This window comes from Cryptomeria japonica, chromosome 11 (genome assembly GCF_030272615.1).
Source record: "Cryptomeria japonica chromosome 11, Sugi_1.0, whole genome shotgun sequence".
Classification (NCBI taxonomy): Eukaryota; Viridiplantae; Streptophyta; class Pinopsida; order Cupressales; family Cupressaceae; genus Cryptomeria; species Cryptomeria japonica.
The window spans coordinates 733,512,068-733,527,955 of record NC_081415.1 but is presented as its reverse complement, the minus strand read 5'-3'; the positions used below and the strand labels follow the sequence as shown (position 1 = coordinate 733,527,955).

General features: G+C 38.8%; 1 protein-coding gene across 2 annotated transcripts in view; it reads left to right on the top strand.

Annotated features, from left to right (window-relative positions):
- The first annotated feature begins 295 nt into the window (after positions 1–295).
- LOC131072111 (uncharacterized) overlaps positions 296–15,888 on the top strand; it is a 186,818-nt gene continuing 171,225 nt past the window's right edge. The window contains exons 1-2 of one of the 2 annotated variants that reach the window (XM_058008174.2): positions 296–764; positions 13,524–13,618. In XM_058008174.2, coding sequence (XP_057864157.2) covers positions 656–764; positions 13,524–13,618 — 204 coding nt within the window. In that variant the 5' untranslated portion in view covers positions 296–655. Of the gene's footprint in view, positions 765–1,676; positions 1,789–13,523; positions 13,619–15,888 lie in introns of those variants that run through there. The other variant, XM_058008175.2, reaches the window with a different exon arrangement.

Below are 15,888 nucleotides of genomic sequence, written 5' to 3'. Positions count from 1 at the left end.
CAACCACTTGATTGTAAATAGATTTGACTTAAACATAAACTAACTATCTATTTAAAAATTTGAATGATAAAAGATATTCTGACAACATATATTATATGTTTTATAAACTTTTTATAATAATTTAGTTATTTATATGTCATTTATTCAACTTTCATTTTGTCTATTAGATAGCCAACTTAAAAAAAAAAAACTTTTTATTTTATGCACCTTTAAATATATATGTAAAGGTTGTTTATTTTCATTTACAATATTATATGAAATAGTGAACAAATTGTTCAGCAATTTCATGTCAATCGAGTTGCAGCGTAAGCTAAAATTTTAATCAGGAAAACCGCATGCTCAGCCAGGGATTAGATCCAAAATCTAAACAATATGATATCAGGTAGCTTTCCACGTTTTCAGAGCTTGACTGGTGGAGTCCAATCCCTATCTTTGCTGACTTGCAGGTGAACAAGCACATATAGCATAATCATATTACCAGACCAGCCGATGGTAACTGTTTCGAGTACGTCTTTTCAATAAACAAAATCGTCATATCATATTATATTGAATATTCGGATGCCATCTGCAAATAAATTCAACATGGGCAATGCCCATGTCATAGCCGCGGTCAGATTATATTCTAAGTCAGAGAAGGAAGTTTTAGCCCTGGGACATGAACAGGGACAAGTTATGGCGGATAGTGGGAGTTTTAGCCCTTGGTCAACTGGTCTCGCTCTGCATGACTGGGGCCAGCTTCGCTTCTTCCGCCCTAGCGGATCTAGGTAAGTAAAAGCTTTTTATTTAATAATTTTATACAACTACTAAAATCTTTGTGTTTTAGCCTAAAATTTCAAGCTGTGCTATTTACAGATTACTGTTTTACTAGGCTGACTGTAACTAGGCAAAAACATAAAAAATCTGAGGTATGGGATAGTAAAGATCCGCACCATTCACGCACTTGTTTTCTTCCCCTTCTTCTGGACAATTTGATTGTATTTCGAATCTCTATGAAAGGAAAAAAGTTAAAACTCAACAAAATTGCCTTAAAATAGTTTCCCCCATCCTCGGTTAGTCAATTGGATTGTAAAGAAATAAAACTTTAAAGCTCAGCACAATTGTATCCAGATGCTTTCTAAAAATGTTTACCTATGGAAATCTCAAATCATTGATCTCTATATACACGTTATTCCACAATTTGAATTTAATTCTAACTACGATGTTTTCTTTTTGTTAACGAAAATGAATTTATATTTGGCGAACGCTTCAGTGATGCAATGGAAATTCGTGGCGTACTGAATTCTGTAGATTTGTTTCAAATAATTTAGACTGAATCTACACCCATCAATACAACAGATGTTTTCACCAGCTTAGGCAATCGGTTTAGAATTTATTTGTAATTTCCTTGAGTAATTTTTGTAAATTGAAATCAGAATTTTTCGAGTTTACCGAATATCTTATTTGCCTGTTTTTTATTACTTTTTTGTTGTTTGTATTGTTTTTAAGAAATTAAGGACCGCTTGGCTAACGTCTGCCTGATTTTGATATATTTCATTTGTTTATTACATATACGGACTTCTCTTCTTGAAAATGAGTTGAATTAGACCTTGAAATCTTTTCTTTAGGACTAAACTACTTTCTCAAATGTAGTAATCCCGAAATTAGTTGAAGTCAACGAGTCTTTACAGATCTCTGAAAAAACTAGTATAGAAATGGTTCAAATAGTACTGAAATGTATGTTAGAATTACCAACCATAGTGGGCAAAAGGTTTCCCGGTCCTTGTGAACTGATACTTTCCAAACTTTATCGTGAGTTAAAGCCTATAATAGTTTTTGTTGAATTAGTTATATAGTTTTGACTGGGTGTGCAAACTACTTTGCAATATCTTATGCTGCTGCCTCTGAGGCAAAGTTATATAGAATGCTCTGTATCACTACAGGGCTTTCGTCGAAACAATTAATACAATTTCTCTCTGTTTCATGTTTTCCTGACAGTTACTGTGTCATTTCTTTCTTACCAGAAACAACACATGATAACCAGTAAAACAACCAACAAAATGTCTACATGTGGAAATTCGAAAAATCTTATGGCATTTATTTTTCTTTGCTTGATAAATCTTATGTGAGGTAGTGGAATGCCTTTAACATTTGCATCCGGGTACGTAATGGACTCAGCCTGACCTGCACGACTCAGCTATCTATAGTCATCCGAAGAATCATATCATCCTCATCCAGTTCTCGCTGGGGCAGCAGGGTGGGAGGTAGAAGCGAAGAATCATCTGGTTCTCGTGAGAGGTGGGTGGGAAGTAGAAGAGTCATCTGTTGATCCCAGCTGGGGCTTTCCCAGGAAAACCCCACCCGTAGATATATAGGTGGTTCACGGGATATCGTCTCGGACCTACAGGTCTTCCGGGTACGCTCCTTAGTTACTTTGCGTGCAGAATAACTCTGCTCTCCCTCCAACTATATCCGCCCACTTAATTAATTATTAAATTAATCAGCCCACTAGCACCCCCTCCAATTATGGTTGGTAGAATAAGGGAACAATATCATTTGAAAGCTATTGGGAGGAGAAGGTGGCCAGGCCACGTTCTTAACATTTGTAAACCTTGGTCACATATGAGCCTACAACAGAACCCTTATGCCGCAACTTTGCCACATATCTGCTGGAGTTGTATGGTGCCATATTGGAGAGAGAAGATGTGAATTTAAATCACTCTCTTACAATGCCTTGCATTTGACGTTAAAGTTTTACACTGAAGCATTGTTTATATTGATTATTTGCAGTTCTGTGATGTACTACCTCAAGCATTTATGTGTGCAGCAGCTTTATATATAATCTAGCCAAATGTTGTCTATGGTCTTTCATGAAATGCTTCGACAACAATTTTACTTGGCTTATTAGATTGTTTTATGGGTCAATTTGTCTAAAAGCAATGGATATTCATTCAGCATTATGACCATCTGGTAAAAAGGTAGTTAATAGTTTTTCAGTCAATTGATTTTTCAAGTATGTAATATACCTAGGGTTTATTCTTAGGAATTCAAATTAAATAATATCAAACCCAAACTGTCACTGTTCTACATACTACTGTTAAAATTCTTGCCAATGATGACAGTAATTGCAGATCTGGAAAGAAATATGTAGTCTTATTGGCAATTTCATTCATCGAGTGCACTCAAAATACAACTTTAATACATGAGGAAATTACAGAACGATTGTGCTGCAACACAAATTGATGGCAGCGCTCAGATGGGCTTGAATATGATGGACTGCCCTGCACAGATTTAGATAGGGATTCCAGTTCAGCAATATGCTGATTTTATGGCTCACCTGGGTGGCAACTAGGGTTAGGTTTGGCTCAGATCCACACTTGCACACTTAAGTTCTGATTGTTGATCCGAATCTGGTATGTTTGTCTGCTGTTAATCACCCTACTGCCGATGAAGGACTAGGCTGGTAGCGCTACAGGACTAAATTGCTTCACTTTCAGGTGATTCCCCCACCCTATTAGGGTTTTCTTAGTTATTGTCCAGGCCTGATTTGAGGCATGTAACCCTCAAATAACCAGTGCTACAGATGTATATCTCAGATGCCACAATGAGGGTGATTGCCTGGTTGATGACGGTCTGAAACTCACTTGCACCTTAGCATATGTCACTGTTAGGTACCCTTGGGAATCGTTTTTAAGTGACCTGCGGCCTGTAGGTCTGATCAATGATCCTCTTGCTCCAGATTCTCATGCCAATCCTCAAAGCAATGATCCTGTCGCTCCAGATCCTCATGTCAATCCTCAAAGCTCATTCAGATTTGCCTCTGGTTGATGGACTGCCACAGACAGCAAGCAACTCTCCTTTGTGATCACTACTAGCCCTTGGTGAATGGCTTTGCCCAAGCTCTAGCCTCAATATGATTGGTTAGCTCAAGCTTCAACCTCAAATCTGCCGATAGAGGGGTTTCGTCCTCACTAGCAGGTTGCTGGAAAAAGCCAGTTACACAATAGCAGATGAAAATAATTATTGGTGCCTCCAAATGACCAGCTGATCAACTTATGTACCTGCCCAGCAAATAGACCTCATGGGCCGAAAGTTGGTGCCTAGTTTTTAAATTCAAATTTGAATTAATATATTTTATATTAATTCTTTATTAAATAAATATATTTAAATGCGTGGTGTTATAAAAACACCTTTATTAAATGTGGCGCTGGAGGTCAACTTAGATTGGAAAGTGTGGCGAATTTTAACAGTACAGAAATAAACGATGTAAACTAATACATGAAGAACACACAAATTTACGTGGAAAACCTGGTAATGTACTTGGAAAAGACCATGGCAAAGGTCTTGTAATATTTTATTATCTCATGAAAATTCTACTGTTACAACTATCTGCAGTTCGTAACAAAAAAAGGACACTATGGCCACAAGACATCCAAATTGTCGAATCCTCTTCAAAGAAGACTTTCCAAAAATAGAAAGTGTTACTTGATCAATTGCATCATTACATATTGTTGACGTGGCTAAAATCGCGGGACTACGACTCTCTCCAATCAACGCAGAATAGAATGATCTTGTTGAGTATCCTATCCTCTCTTGTATAAGGAAGCCCTAATGCTGTTTTAGTTGATCAATGGGGACGACCTCAAGGTTCCAAATGTTAGTTCTTGACTGCAGGATAACTTAGTGATTTATGTGATTTGCTGGGAGCACAAGGGGACTTACTTTTTGCAACAAGCTGATCTGCTGCGATTCTCAGATTGGGAAATAAAAAGCAAAGGGGAAGGGATAGGAGACCTAAAGACAAGGATGATAATAGTTGATGCAGCAGGTAGACAGATTTTGATAAACTAGTTCTTGTTTTGCCAGAGACACCCTCACAACTAGACAAGAACGGTGCAAGCTCCAAGGGATGAAGGATTTTCAGACCGAAGACGCTCGTTTTAGGCACCCAATTCTACCGTAGCCTAAGACAAACACCTGCAGTTGAACTAAGCATAGTTTGGGTTCAAACTAATCATGCATGGTGACCTACAATCAACAGGCCACCAATGTTATGAACCTGAAATGCATCAAATACCCATCCACACTTCACCATTAAAAACCTTGCACTCTAAAATTAACTTGCTGAAAGAAACCATGCAAACAGACTAAAACAAAGACAACAAACACCATATTTCAATGTTCATATATTTGCTTCAGCTGCCATTACAACAATTTTTGCAGCATCTCTATACTATTCCTAAAATCTAACCTAATCCCACTACAAAATTCTCTCTAACCCTTTACAATGAGAGGCATCCTGCCTTTTATAGATTTTACGTGTCGAACCGATGGCCAGGATTGACTGCAACCATCTAAGGGTTGCAATCTGCCTTCCAGAAGTCGACAGCCTTAACCCATGCCCATTAAACTCTCAGTCATCCACCCAACCACTATCTCAACTGCCTACCACTATTTGGATTCAATTTGGGTCTATCCGGTAGTTGGGAATAGTTGTCCACAACTGACTTGTTTCTCCTTTGTTTCAAAATATCTTAAGTGGGACCCACAAGAAGTTTTACATTTAAACAATTTCAGTTTTCCAAACTGAATTTCTGGAATTAAATCTAGCTGTGCATTTCTCAAGAATGCATAGACTTGCAACATTCGAAGTGTTCTTCGGTCTTTGGTCTCGGTGGTGGACTTCAACTTGGGGTCCAGCAGTACGCTTCCCAATGCTTGGTTCCGATCTCGCGCTCCTACATCTTTTTCCCCTCCAGCTTCCAGCGCCTGGCTTTGATCGCGATCCTTCTTCGATTTGCGTTTCAGGCTTTCTCCTGGTTCTTTCCGACAACATCCTGCAAACAATCAATTTTGACCCGCATTAATCATTTTGAAAAATTAAATAAATTAATTTAACAAATATTCAATTTTCACTTACGTTAGGCCTCTCTCACAATGAATTTCGAGCATTAGACACCTTTTGTGAGATTTCATTCTAAGTTTAAAATGCCTTTACTCAAACTTCGGGCCATTCACCTAAAATGAGAGATCTTTGGTTATGTTGAAAAAGCCTCCTTTTGAATTTTCGGGCGTTTGAGGTGTTTTGAGAGATGTTGAATTTAAATGTCTCTCTTGCAACAAAATTCGGGTGCTTGAGCCAAAATGAGAGATTTTTTAGCTTTAAGTTTTACTCCACTTTAAACAATTTCGGGCAAAATGGGTCAAATGCGAGACAACTTAAAACTTGGATTGCAACAAATGTCTTCCTTTACCAATTTCGGGAATTCTAAGCAATTTGAGAGATGCTTTTGTTTCGTTAAAATGCCTCCCTTTTCAATTTCAGGTGAAATAGGCAAAATGAGAGATGTTTCTTTTTATTAAAATGCCTCCCTTTTCAATTTCAGGTGAAATAGGCAAAATGAGAGATGTTTCTTTTTGTTAAAATGCCTCCCTTTTCAATTTTGGGTGAAATAGGCAAAATGAGAGATTTTTGCAAATTTAGGCCATTTTGGCATTTTTGAGAGATTTTTGCAAATTTCAGCCATTATGGCATTTTTGCAAATTTCGGCCATTTTGGCATTTTTGCGAGATTTTTGCAAATTTCAGCCATTTTGGCATTTTTGAGAGATTTTTGCAAATTCCGGCCATTTTGGCATTTTTGCAAATTTCGGTCATTTTGGCATTTTTGCGAGATTTTTGACTTGTTTTCTTTTTGTGTCAACATTTGCTTTTTTGCCTTAGGTTCTTCTTTGTTCCATTTTCCCTTGCAAAAGGAATTGCAATCAACATTTCAATGCATCTAGGGTGCTCATCAAATCCCTATTTTCAAGGTGCAAAATCTTTAGGACTTATGACTCAAGCTAGCTCAATTTCAGGTTGAATCATCTTCTCCAAGCTCAGATTTCTAACTGTTGTTATTCACTTGTTGTATGGCAAAAAATAGGCCAAAAATAGTAAGTCCTAATAAATTTTCTTTGGCGAGGTTGTTGGCAAGGGGGGCTACACCTAACCCCTTAGCGACCCCCTAGCCATTTAAGCCTTAGCCTTGAAATTTCTGCTTTTGGCACACCCAGTGCATATGATTCACTACCATGGAAATTGTCATCAGTTGTTTAATCAATGCTGGATAAACAAATCTGACTTCACATACCAACATAAGAGACATGACAAATTAATACATAACAGTATCTCTTTGCACACCAATTAATTAAGCAATAAGGCAACAGTACTTGAAGGTAATTTGAATTTGAGAAATGTAGACTGTGAGGCATGCAATGTCAACCTATATCTGGTTAAGACTAGTGTTCCACGGGCGTCGAGGATGGGGGGACGCGGGGACGCGGGGACGGGATGGGGGGACCAAGGGTCTAAATTTGGGGACGGCGGCGGGGGGGTGGTGGTGCTCATATACTTATACATATACATATAGTACTTGAAAAACTAGTTTTGAAAAGATGTATAATAGTATAACAGTATAAGAATTAGATTTCAAATGAAACTATAGGAAATACCAAGATTACTTAGATTAGTGATACGTAACTAATTGCTAAAAGTAAATAAAATTTGACAAATGAAATTGTCAAATTGGAGATTTCTCATTTCTATCATATGAATATTGAAAAAGGAAAACGAAAATACAAATATCTGATGCCATTGCAAAGTCTATAATAATAAAGATGATTACATGATTCATCATTACAATGAGTAGCCAAATACAAATACGTGTAGCAATAGCATTACAAAAGAGACTAGAGTCAAATACAAAATGACAAAACTGAAAAGTGAAAACTCAAACTGTAGCTAATGGAGGCCTCTAATCATCTGCGAACTCCTCCTCACTGGAACTGCTGGACTCCTGAGGATCAAGGTCCCTCAAGCTCACACCAACTAGCCCTGCATCTAAAGTGGTAGGATCATCCTCATCAATCTGTGAAGGCTCCTCTGGCTCTACATCCCATCGTGCCCCTGGACTCTCCTTGTACATAAGTGTCTTGCGGTCAATGAGATGCAAAGCACTGTGTACAGCCACAAGCTTCTCTGCTCTCTTAGAGGTAAGTCTGTTCCTCTTAAGAGAGTGGATGAAGCTATATGTAGACCAGTTCCTCTCAGCAGCTGAAGAACTGGAAATCTGGGATAGCAGACAGATGGCTAGAGTGGTGGTCAAAGATTTTGGGCCATGACAATTCCACCATAAAAGTGGGTCCTCCTGTGCCATGTTGTCTATATCCATCTTTGCCGCATCTGAATAACCTCTAAGAGTGGCAAATCTTCCCCACTCAGTGCGCATTGTGCCGGCATCTTTGGAATCAAACATCTTCTCTATGCACTTAAAGAAACCCGCCTTCACCTCATCATCCTGAATCGGTGTCAGTCTACCCGGTCTAGCCTTGTACCACTTAGGATTCAAGGCAAAGGCAGCCATATGCAAAGGAGTGTTCAACTTGTCCCATCTACGCTGAATGATAGGCTGGATTTGCTCATTGTAGAATGCTAAAGAGGGGTCCTTCACTCGCACAGCAGCCCTCATCTGGTCAAGCATAGAGTCAATGCACTCATACACCTCTCCAAGGTTAGGTGCATCCCCATCCCCATATCTGATCACCTGGAATACTGGAGTAATGATAGAGACAATGTATTTCGCATCAGTCCAAAATACATCACTCTTCACTATCTCCTTCACCCTTCTCCCTTGCTCTTTCTTGGCCTCAGCCCACCTATTCCACTCATTAGTCATAACCATGAGTTGCAATGCCTCTTGCAACTCAATCACTCTCTCCAAGAGAATGAAATAGGATGCATATCTAGTCTCAACTGGTTTCAAGAACTCCTTCTTCGCGAAGGTCCTGAAGAGTGCATGTGAAGTGTGGTGGTTGCAGATAAACATCTGCACATCTCTCGCATCGGTGACCACTCCTCTAATCCAGTCTATCTTCCCCATGTCCTTGAGTGCATTGTTCATGGCATGCACACAACATGGGGTCCACCAAATGTGTCTATAGGCTGTCTCAACGAGTCTCCCTACTGCTCTACACACATGGGCTGCATCTGTCACTACTTGGACCACATTTTGTGGCCCAACCTCCTCAATAGCCTCCCTGAGGACCTGAAACTGGAAATCAGCATCTTTACGATGCCCTGTACAATCAACTGCTCTAAGGAAGTATGGGCCCTCTGCACATGTGACCATGACGTTGATGAGTGGACGATGGCTAATGTTCGTCCACCCATCCATAACTATGCTGCACCCCGATGCCACCCAACATGCCTTCATCTTCTCCATCAAAATATTGATCTTGGAATAGCTTTTATCCAAGATCGAGGTCCTCATTTTCGTCTCCCCTGGTGGCACATAAGATGGTCCTCCCTTGGCCACCATATCCATCATCTTCCTATAATAAGGAGACCGTGTAACATGAAATGGAATGCCATTGGCAAAGAAGAAATTGCCAATGGATTCATCTATCTCATCTCTCAGCTACACATTAAACATATCAGTAATGGGGTTGCTCTGTGCTGTCTGCAACTTACGTTTCCTAGCCTTGGCGGCAGTAGAAGTGGAAGTGGATGGAGATCCAAACATCATTCCTCCCGTCTGCGAAGCATGAGAAGTATGAAGTGCTGCCCTAGCAGACAAAGTAGTAGGCATTGAAATATTTGTGTCATCTGGAACCCCCCAAATCCTGTTAAACTCAATTTTGTACTGTATATTTTTGGCTTCCTCCAAAAACTTACAATGTTTCACGCCTTTTCCTCTCCAAAACAGAAAGTGTGCATTCACCCTACTAATGCTACCGAACCATTCTGTGTCACAAATATTGCACTTCCACTTCCTTGTTCCCCCACTTGAATGTGATGCAGTGCCTTGTACTGATATTCGTGAAGCAAACTGTTTTAGAGGAGACTTAGGATCAAAATGACCCCTAGCATATGGTGCTAACAACTCTGAAGGCCAACCCGTACTAGCTGGTGCACTTGCCATAGAGCTAGATTGGGCTCCAGGATCAGCCCCATGGTCACCCCCCTCATTTTCAGGTTCATATTCTGAATCATTCTCACTATGAGAATGGATTTCCATGTCATCTTCACTCATGCCTTGGGAGCTCATTGTGAAATTGACATTGCATTTCACAAAATGAAAATAAAATCAGCCTAGTTTAACAATATATTTTTAAATTTTTTTCCTATTCATCTCAAAATGAGATTTGATGTTGAATCTTGAGGGCAAAATGATGAATCATTTTGCCCTCAAGATTCAACATCAAATCTCATTTTGAGTCTTGAGATGAATAGGGAAAAAAAATCCAAAAATGACATAGAACAATGAAAATCAGAAAATATTAAAAAAAAAACAAGAAAAAGTTGAAAAACCCTACCTTGTGCTTGAAAAATCTCTCCAAAATGTAGAATAATCTTCTTCTTCCTCTTCTTCTTGCTTCTTCTAGCTCCTATCACACTTGCAATCAGCGTTTCTCACCCCTTCAATCAGTCTTCTTCAAGTTTTTCCTCCTCTTTAGCTTGCTGGAAAAAAAAATCAGTTTACCAAAATGAGAGTTAAATCTAAAAAAAACATGCTTTTGTGTTGTTTTGGGGGGTTGGGTGGGGCCCACATCCAATTAGGGTTACCCCTTAATCCCCCCAAAAGGCACATGTTTTTTAAAATGTTGCCTTTTTTGTTTGTTTAGGCCAGAGAAACGAGACTCGCCTGAAATCGCCCAAACTCGGCGAGTCCGAGTCCGAGTCAGGCCAAACGAGTCCCAGGGGCTCGGACTCGGACTCGGCCGAGTCTGGAGAGTAAACTCGCCAGACTCGCCGAGTTGGCGATTTTGGCTCAAAATCGCCAGACTCGGCGAGTCCTGAGCCCCAGACTCGGCTACTGGCTAGGTTAATAAAATGAAAAAAAAAAAAACATTTTAAAAAGTTTTTTTAAAAAGTAATAAGTTTTTTTGAAAGGGCGAAATTTGACATTTTGGTCTCTCCGTCAGGATTATTTTATGGAATGTAACATTTAAGTATAAGTGACATTTCCTTATATCTTTCTTCTTTCTTATACTTTAAGTTATATTCCATATATACTGTCAGGATGTTTGAGAGTGGTTTCGGGCCTCAAGGAGTTATATTGCAAAATCTAGTTTTTGGAGGATTCTTCAATTTTCCAGACTTAGTCAAATTTCAGGATCAGGACATTCCAGATTTAGCCAAATTTCAGGGCATTTGAAGATCAGGATGACATTCCAGACTTTATCACTCACCAACTTGACCTAGCTTGGACCTTCAAGAATGATACTCACTCACCAAGCAAGACCCAATTAGCAACAAGAGCAAAACCAGGCCCTAAGGAAGACTCTCAAAGAAACCCTAATTCAGACTTGTAATAAGTTTTTTTGGCCTCGCGGGGCGCTGCCCCTCGACCTCGCCCTGTATCGCGACAGGGAGCGCGCAAGGGGCGCTGCCCCTTGACCCCACCTTGGGGGCGCTGCCCCCAAACCCCCGTCGAAAAATATGGGGGAAACTGCGTCGATAGAAGTAGAGAAAATTTAACCTACGAGTCTGACATTGATTGGATCGACCAGGTAGATATAGAGGTTGAGACTGTAGCCATGGCAGAGGAGGAGCGGAGAGCACGAGCACAGACAGGAGATTCAGAGGCAGATAGTGACACGGATGTTCCTGATGTTGGTGAGCATGGCATGGTGTCACGGGGAGCGGCTATGGCAGTCGAATCATCCAGGACCTACCTTAGACACCTTCGCAAGGGGCTGGAGCCGGAGGGTGCAGGCTCCTCTGAGCCATAGACTTGTAGTTGTATTTACCTTTGGTATTTGTATGAAACATTTGATGATGATCATATGATGACATGGATTTTTTATTCCATGAGTTTTGTAATATTGTATACATTTGACAATATTTATATATCTATGTTTGTTATTTTCTTCAGCTACAATTTGCGTTTATGCTTATGTGATTGATGTATACTTGTGTATGTAATCAAATGAACCAAGTTTGATGATGTTATTGTGTCTTTAAGGTGTATTCAATAAAGGGTGTCTGAAACAAGTTTTAAATATTTAAAAATCTCTAAATTTCTTGAGTTTTTCACTATCCCGAGTCCAGACGAGTCTGGAGCCGAGTCTGACGCCGAGTCCCGAGTCTGAGTCCGAGTTGGCCTTGCCGAGTCTGAGCCGAGTCCGAGTCTCGTTTCTTTGGTTTAGGCGTGGGGACGCGGGAGATGCCTGGGCGTCTCCTCGTCCCTCGAGAGACGCTTGGGCGTTTCTCGAGGGACGGGGAGACGCCCAGGTGTCTCCTGCGGAGACACCCAGATGTCTCCATGTCTCCATGTCTCCCTGGGAGACGCGGAGACGGGGAGACGTGGAGACGTCCCAGCGGCGATTGGGTGGCGGTGGCGGGATGGCGGGGGACGTCGTGTCCCCGTCCCCCCGTCCCCGAGACGTCCCTGACGGGGGGACGTGCCCAAAAAGGGGGGGGACGTGTCCCCGTGGAATGGGGGTTAAGACACTTTTTTTCCTTTTTTCTTAGCTCTTCATTATCTGATTTAAGGATTTTATCTAAAACTATGCAATCTTAGTGTTTGTAATTGTTAATTTATATTTTATTTCATTTGTAGTTCAATATCTTTGATAAACAATCCCTGACAAAAAAAGAGAAAAAATGTTAAGGTCACGAGATGCTAAAAAATTGCCAAGCAGTTTAAATTCTGATGAGAGTTGTTCAACTTAAAAGAAAATATTAATAGATTTCTCTTTGCAACAAAAATTAAAACTATTCAACATTTGATGTCTACTTAATCCCTATGCAACGATTTGAAAGGAACTCTACTCTCTATAAAATATCTGTAAATACACCATTAACAATTTTCCAACATTTAGTTTATGTTGAGCTTTGGAGGAAAATCACCAGAACTTACTGAATTGAATTTAGAAAATATCAAAGTGAAGCAGTGGCTAGTTTACTTTGACGTTCTCTATGAACTGATCCATAATGTTTCTTCTCATATACTGTTATGTTGAATTCGGTTTTGAGTAATTGTGCTTCATTTTACTAAGATGGACACTTGTATGATGTCTAAGTTTTCTGAGAGGAGATATTCTTTTATGTTGAGCTTGCTATCTTTTTGACACCTTTTTATTTTTAGTTTTAACTACCAACATTTACTTTAGAATGCCAATTTGACACTTCTTTGAAGCCATTTTCCTGTTGATTGTTTTTGAAACAAAATCCAAAAACACCAGATGGCTATAGTTTTTGATCAGAACACCTGCTGAATTTCGGTCATGAGACATTTTAGTGTAGCAAACCCATTTGCTTCTTATTTTGATGCCCATGGGCCAATTGCATCATGCATGGTTTCCAGTTAAAAGTTATTGCGTCCTATGTGTTTTGCATTATAAGGTCTGTTGGATCCTAAGTTTCAATTCTGAGTTTCACAGGATGAAAATGAAAATCCTCTGTCACTTAGAAAAGCTTGGGAAATTAATCTAGGATAACCATCTCCATGTAAAATTCTATGTTTTGTTTATCTTAATCTGAACTGAATCTTTCTCATGCAGGGGTTGATGCACCTGTTACTCAGTCTTTTGTGATTTACATCTTTCTAGCTCTGATCTATGGCTGTGTACTCCTATATCGTGGTCAAAGGTTACGGGTAATATTCTCCTGCTTATTTGTCCTTGCAAATTCAATATTTTTTGTGAAAATTAACTGCAGACCTAATAATTTAAAATTTGTTGGCTAGCTTGCCCAAGTGCTTTACTAAATTTAGCTTGTGCTTGCCCATTGTTAGTTACTAGTTAAAGTTGACACTGCATAACTCTACGAGTCTACACACAACATTGCACAAGATCCAATGTGTCTAGGATTCAGGCTTCCAATTCCCGTGGGAGCTGAATTTGCAGTTATCTATATTACATGTATCTTTAGAATCAATTTGACTATTGTTGTTTTGATAAATTTTTTTTTGGTAATCCTAGAAACTGAGTCTAAAATCTACTGTTCAGTCATCAAAATTATAGTTTTCTATCCAAACTCTATTCTGCTTGTGAACTAGTCAGTGCCATTTTTGTGGTGGATGCTATCCATTTCAAGTCTAAGTATGTCCAATTTTTTCTCCAATTTAACTATGTGTAGCCTTTTTGTAAGCACTTGTAGAGGTTACTCAAAAGAACACTTGTGCTTCTATATGCTAGTTCCATTTACTGCCTTGTCGCCTAGTTGTGAATAATGCATCTATAAATTAATCTATTTTACCACTTGTTGAATTCTGGTTTTTCTTTCTTGCCTTTACTCCATTATAAAGTCTTTTCTTGTTTTGATTGTATTTTTTCCTTACATTTATCTTGATTTCATTTGTTTTTATCATGGTGTTACTCTTTATTCATATATAACTATAATGGAAATGTGTGTAGAAGGGATATCCATGGCAAATAATTTTCATGATACAAATCTTCAAACTGATATTCTTGCCTGTTCTATTCTTACAATTGCACATAAGGGATGGAAAAGCTAAAATTTTCACAACTAAATAAAGGAGTTGATAAACTATTATTTTTAAACTAAATTTGAACTAAGAGGCCTTGTTGTTAGGTTCTCATGACAATCGATGCCAATATACACATTGGAGGCAAGAGAAGCACAATAATCAAATATACTACATCTTATACACTTCTTATCAATTATAGGAAATAATGAATGATTGATTTGAGTCTGGCCTAGGATGGCATGAAGGAAAACAAACAAACCAATAAGTAGAATGATTTTTATAATTAATTTGTGGGTCATTCTGAATATAAATGGAAAATAGAAAACAAGTGCAAAGCATTGTTATGTTGGGGAAATGGAAGAACTCATAGGAGCAAGAATCTAACTAGCGAGACCAAATGCATTTCACAAGAGAGGTGCAATAGAAAAAAATGCTATATTGTTAGACAATAATGAATATAATATTCATAATTAATGATTGCAAAACAAAAAGATGACCTTGCTATATAGGCAAGGATAAAATCCTAGATGAAACTTAGGACGAACTAAGATCACAACAAGTGTCTTAATCCTATGATATGAGACAAAAAATATAAATAACTCAAGTAAGCTTAAATAACTAGGTGTAAGTAGGTCTTAAAGTGAAACTAGTTAGGTAATAGACCATGTTCACATTGACACCCCCCACTAAGTGCAACTTAGGGAGAAATAAAACATGCAAAGATGCAAGGATGGGTCTTGGCTACGAGGCCATGTTAGGTGTCCTTGTATAAACAAATCTCTTATAAATGAAGTAAAGGAGGAAAACACATAGGAAAAAACTCCTCTCTAAAAAAGAGAAAACGTAAAAAAGAGAAGGAAAACTCAATATGACCCCCCAAGGACTACTTCCATCATTGAGATACAATAGATGGTCCCCTCATAGGAGAGAAAACATGTGAATGACTAAGAAACTAAGATGCCTCTACAAGTTGTTCCAATAATAGTAGGAACATCAAGATAAACATGAAAATCGCCATCGACGCATGAAGTAGCTGCAAAAAGCTATCAAAAAATAAGTGCTATAGCGTTGAAAGTAAAGAACCTCCATTGATAGAATCAAATAGACAATTTTGCATGAATGACCTTAATGACACTACTCAAACAATGAATAGATAATATAATAGTAAAAAACACAAATGAGATATCAATTTGCACAAGTGACTCTAACGACAATACCCAATCAATTCACAAATAGTGTATTCAAACCGATATATATCGATCAAGGCAATAATCTGGCAGTTGAAAATATAGGTTACAGTAGCCTCAAAAATATTAATCAACTGAAGGTGGTAGATTGCCTCCATAAGTAGGAATGCAAGTGTCTATGTGGTAGGTGTTCCGTTTCACCAAAATGCATGGGTACCCAATTGTTACATCCTCCTAGAATGTAGAAAT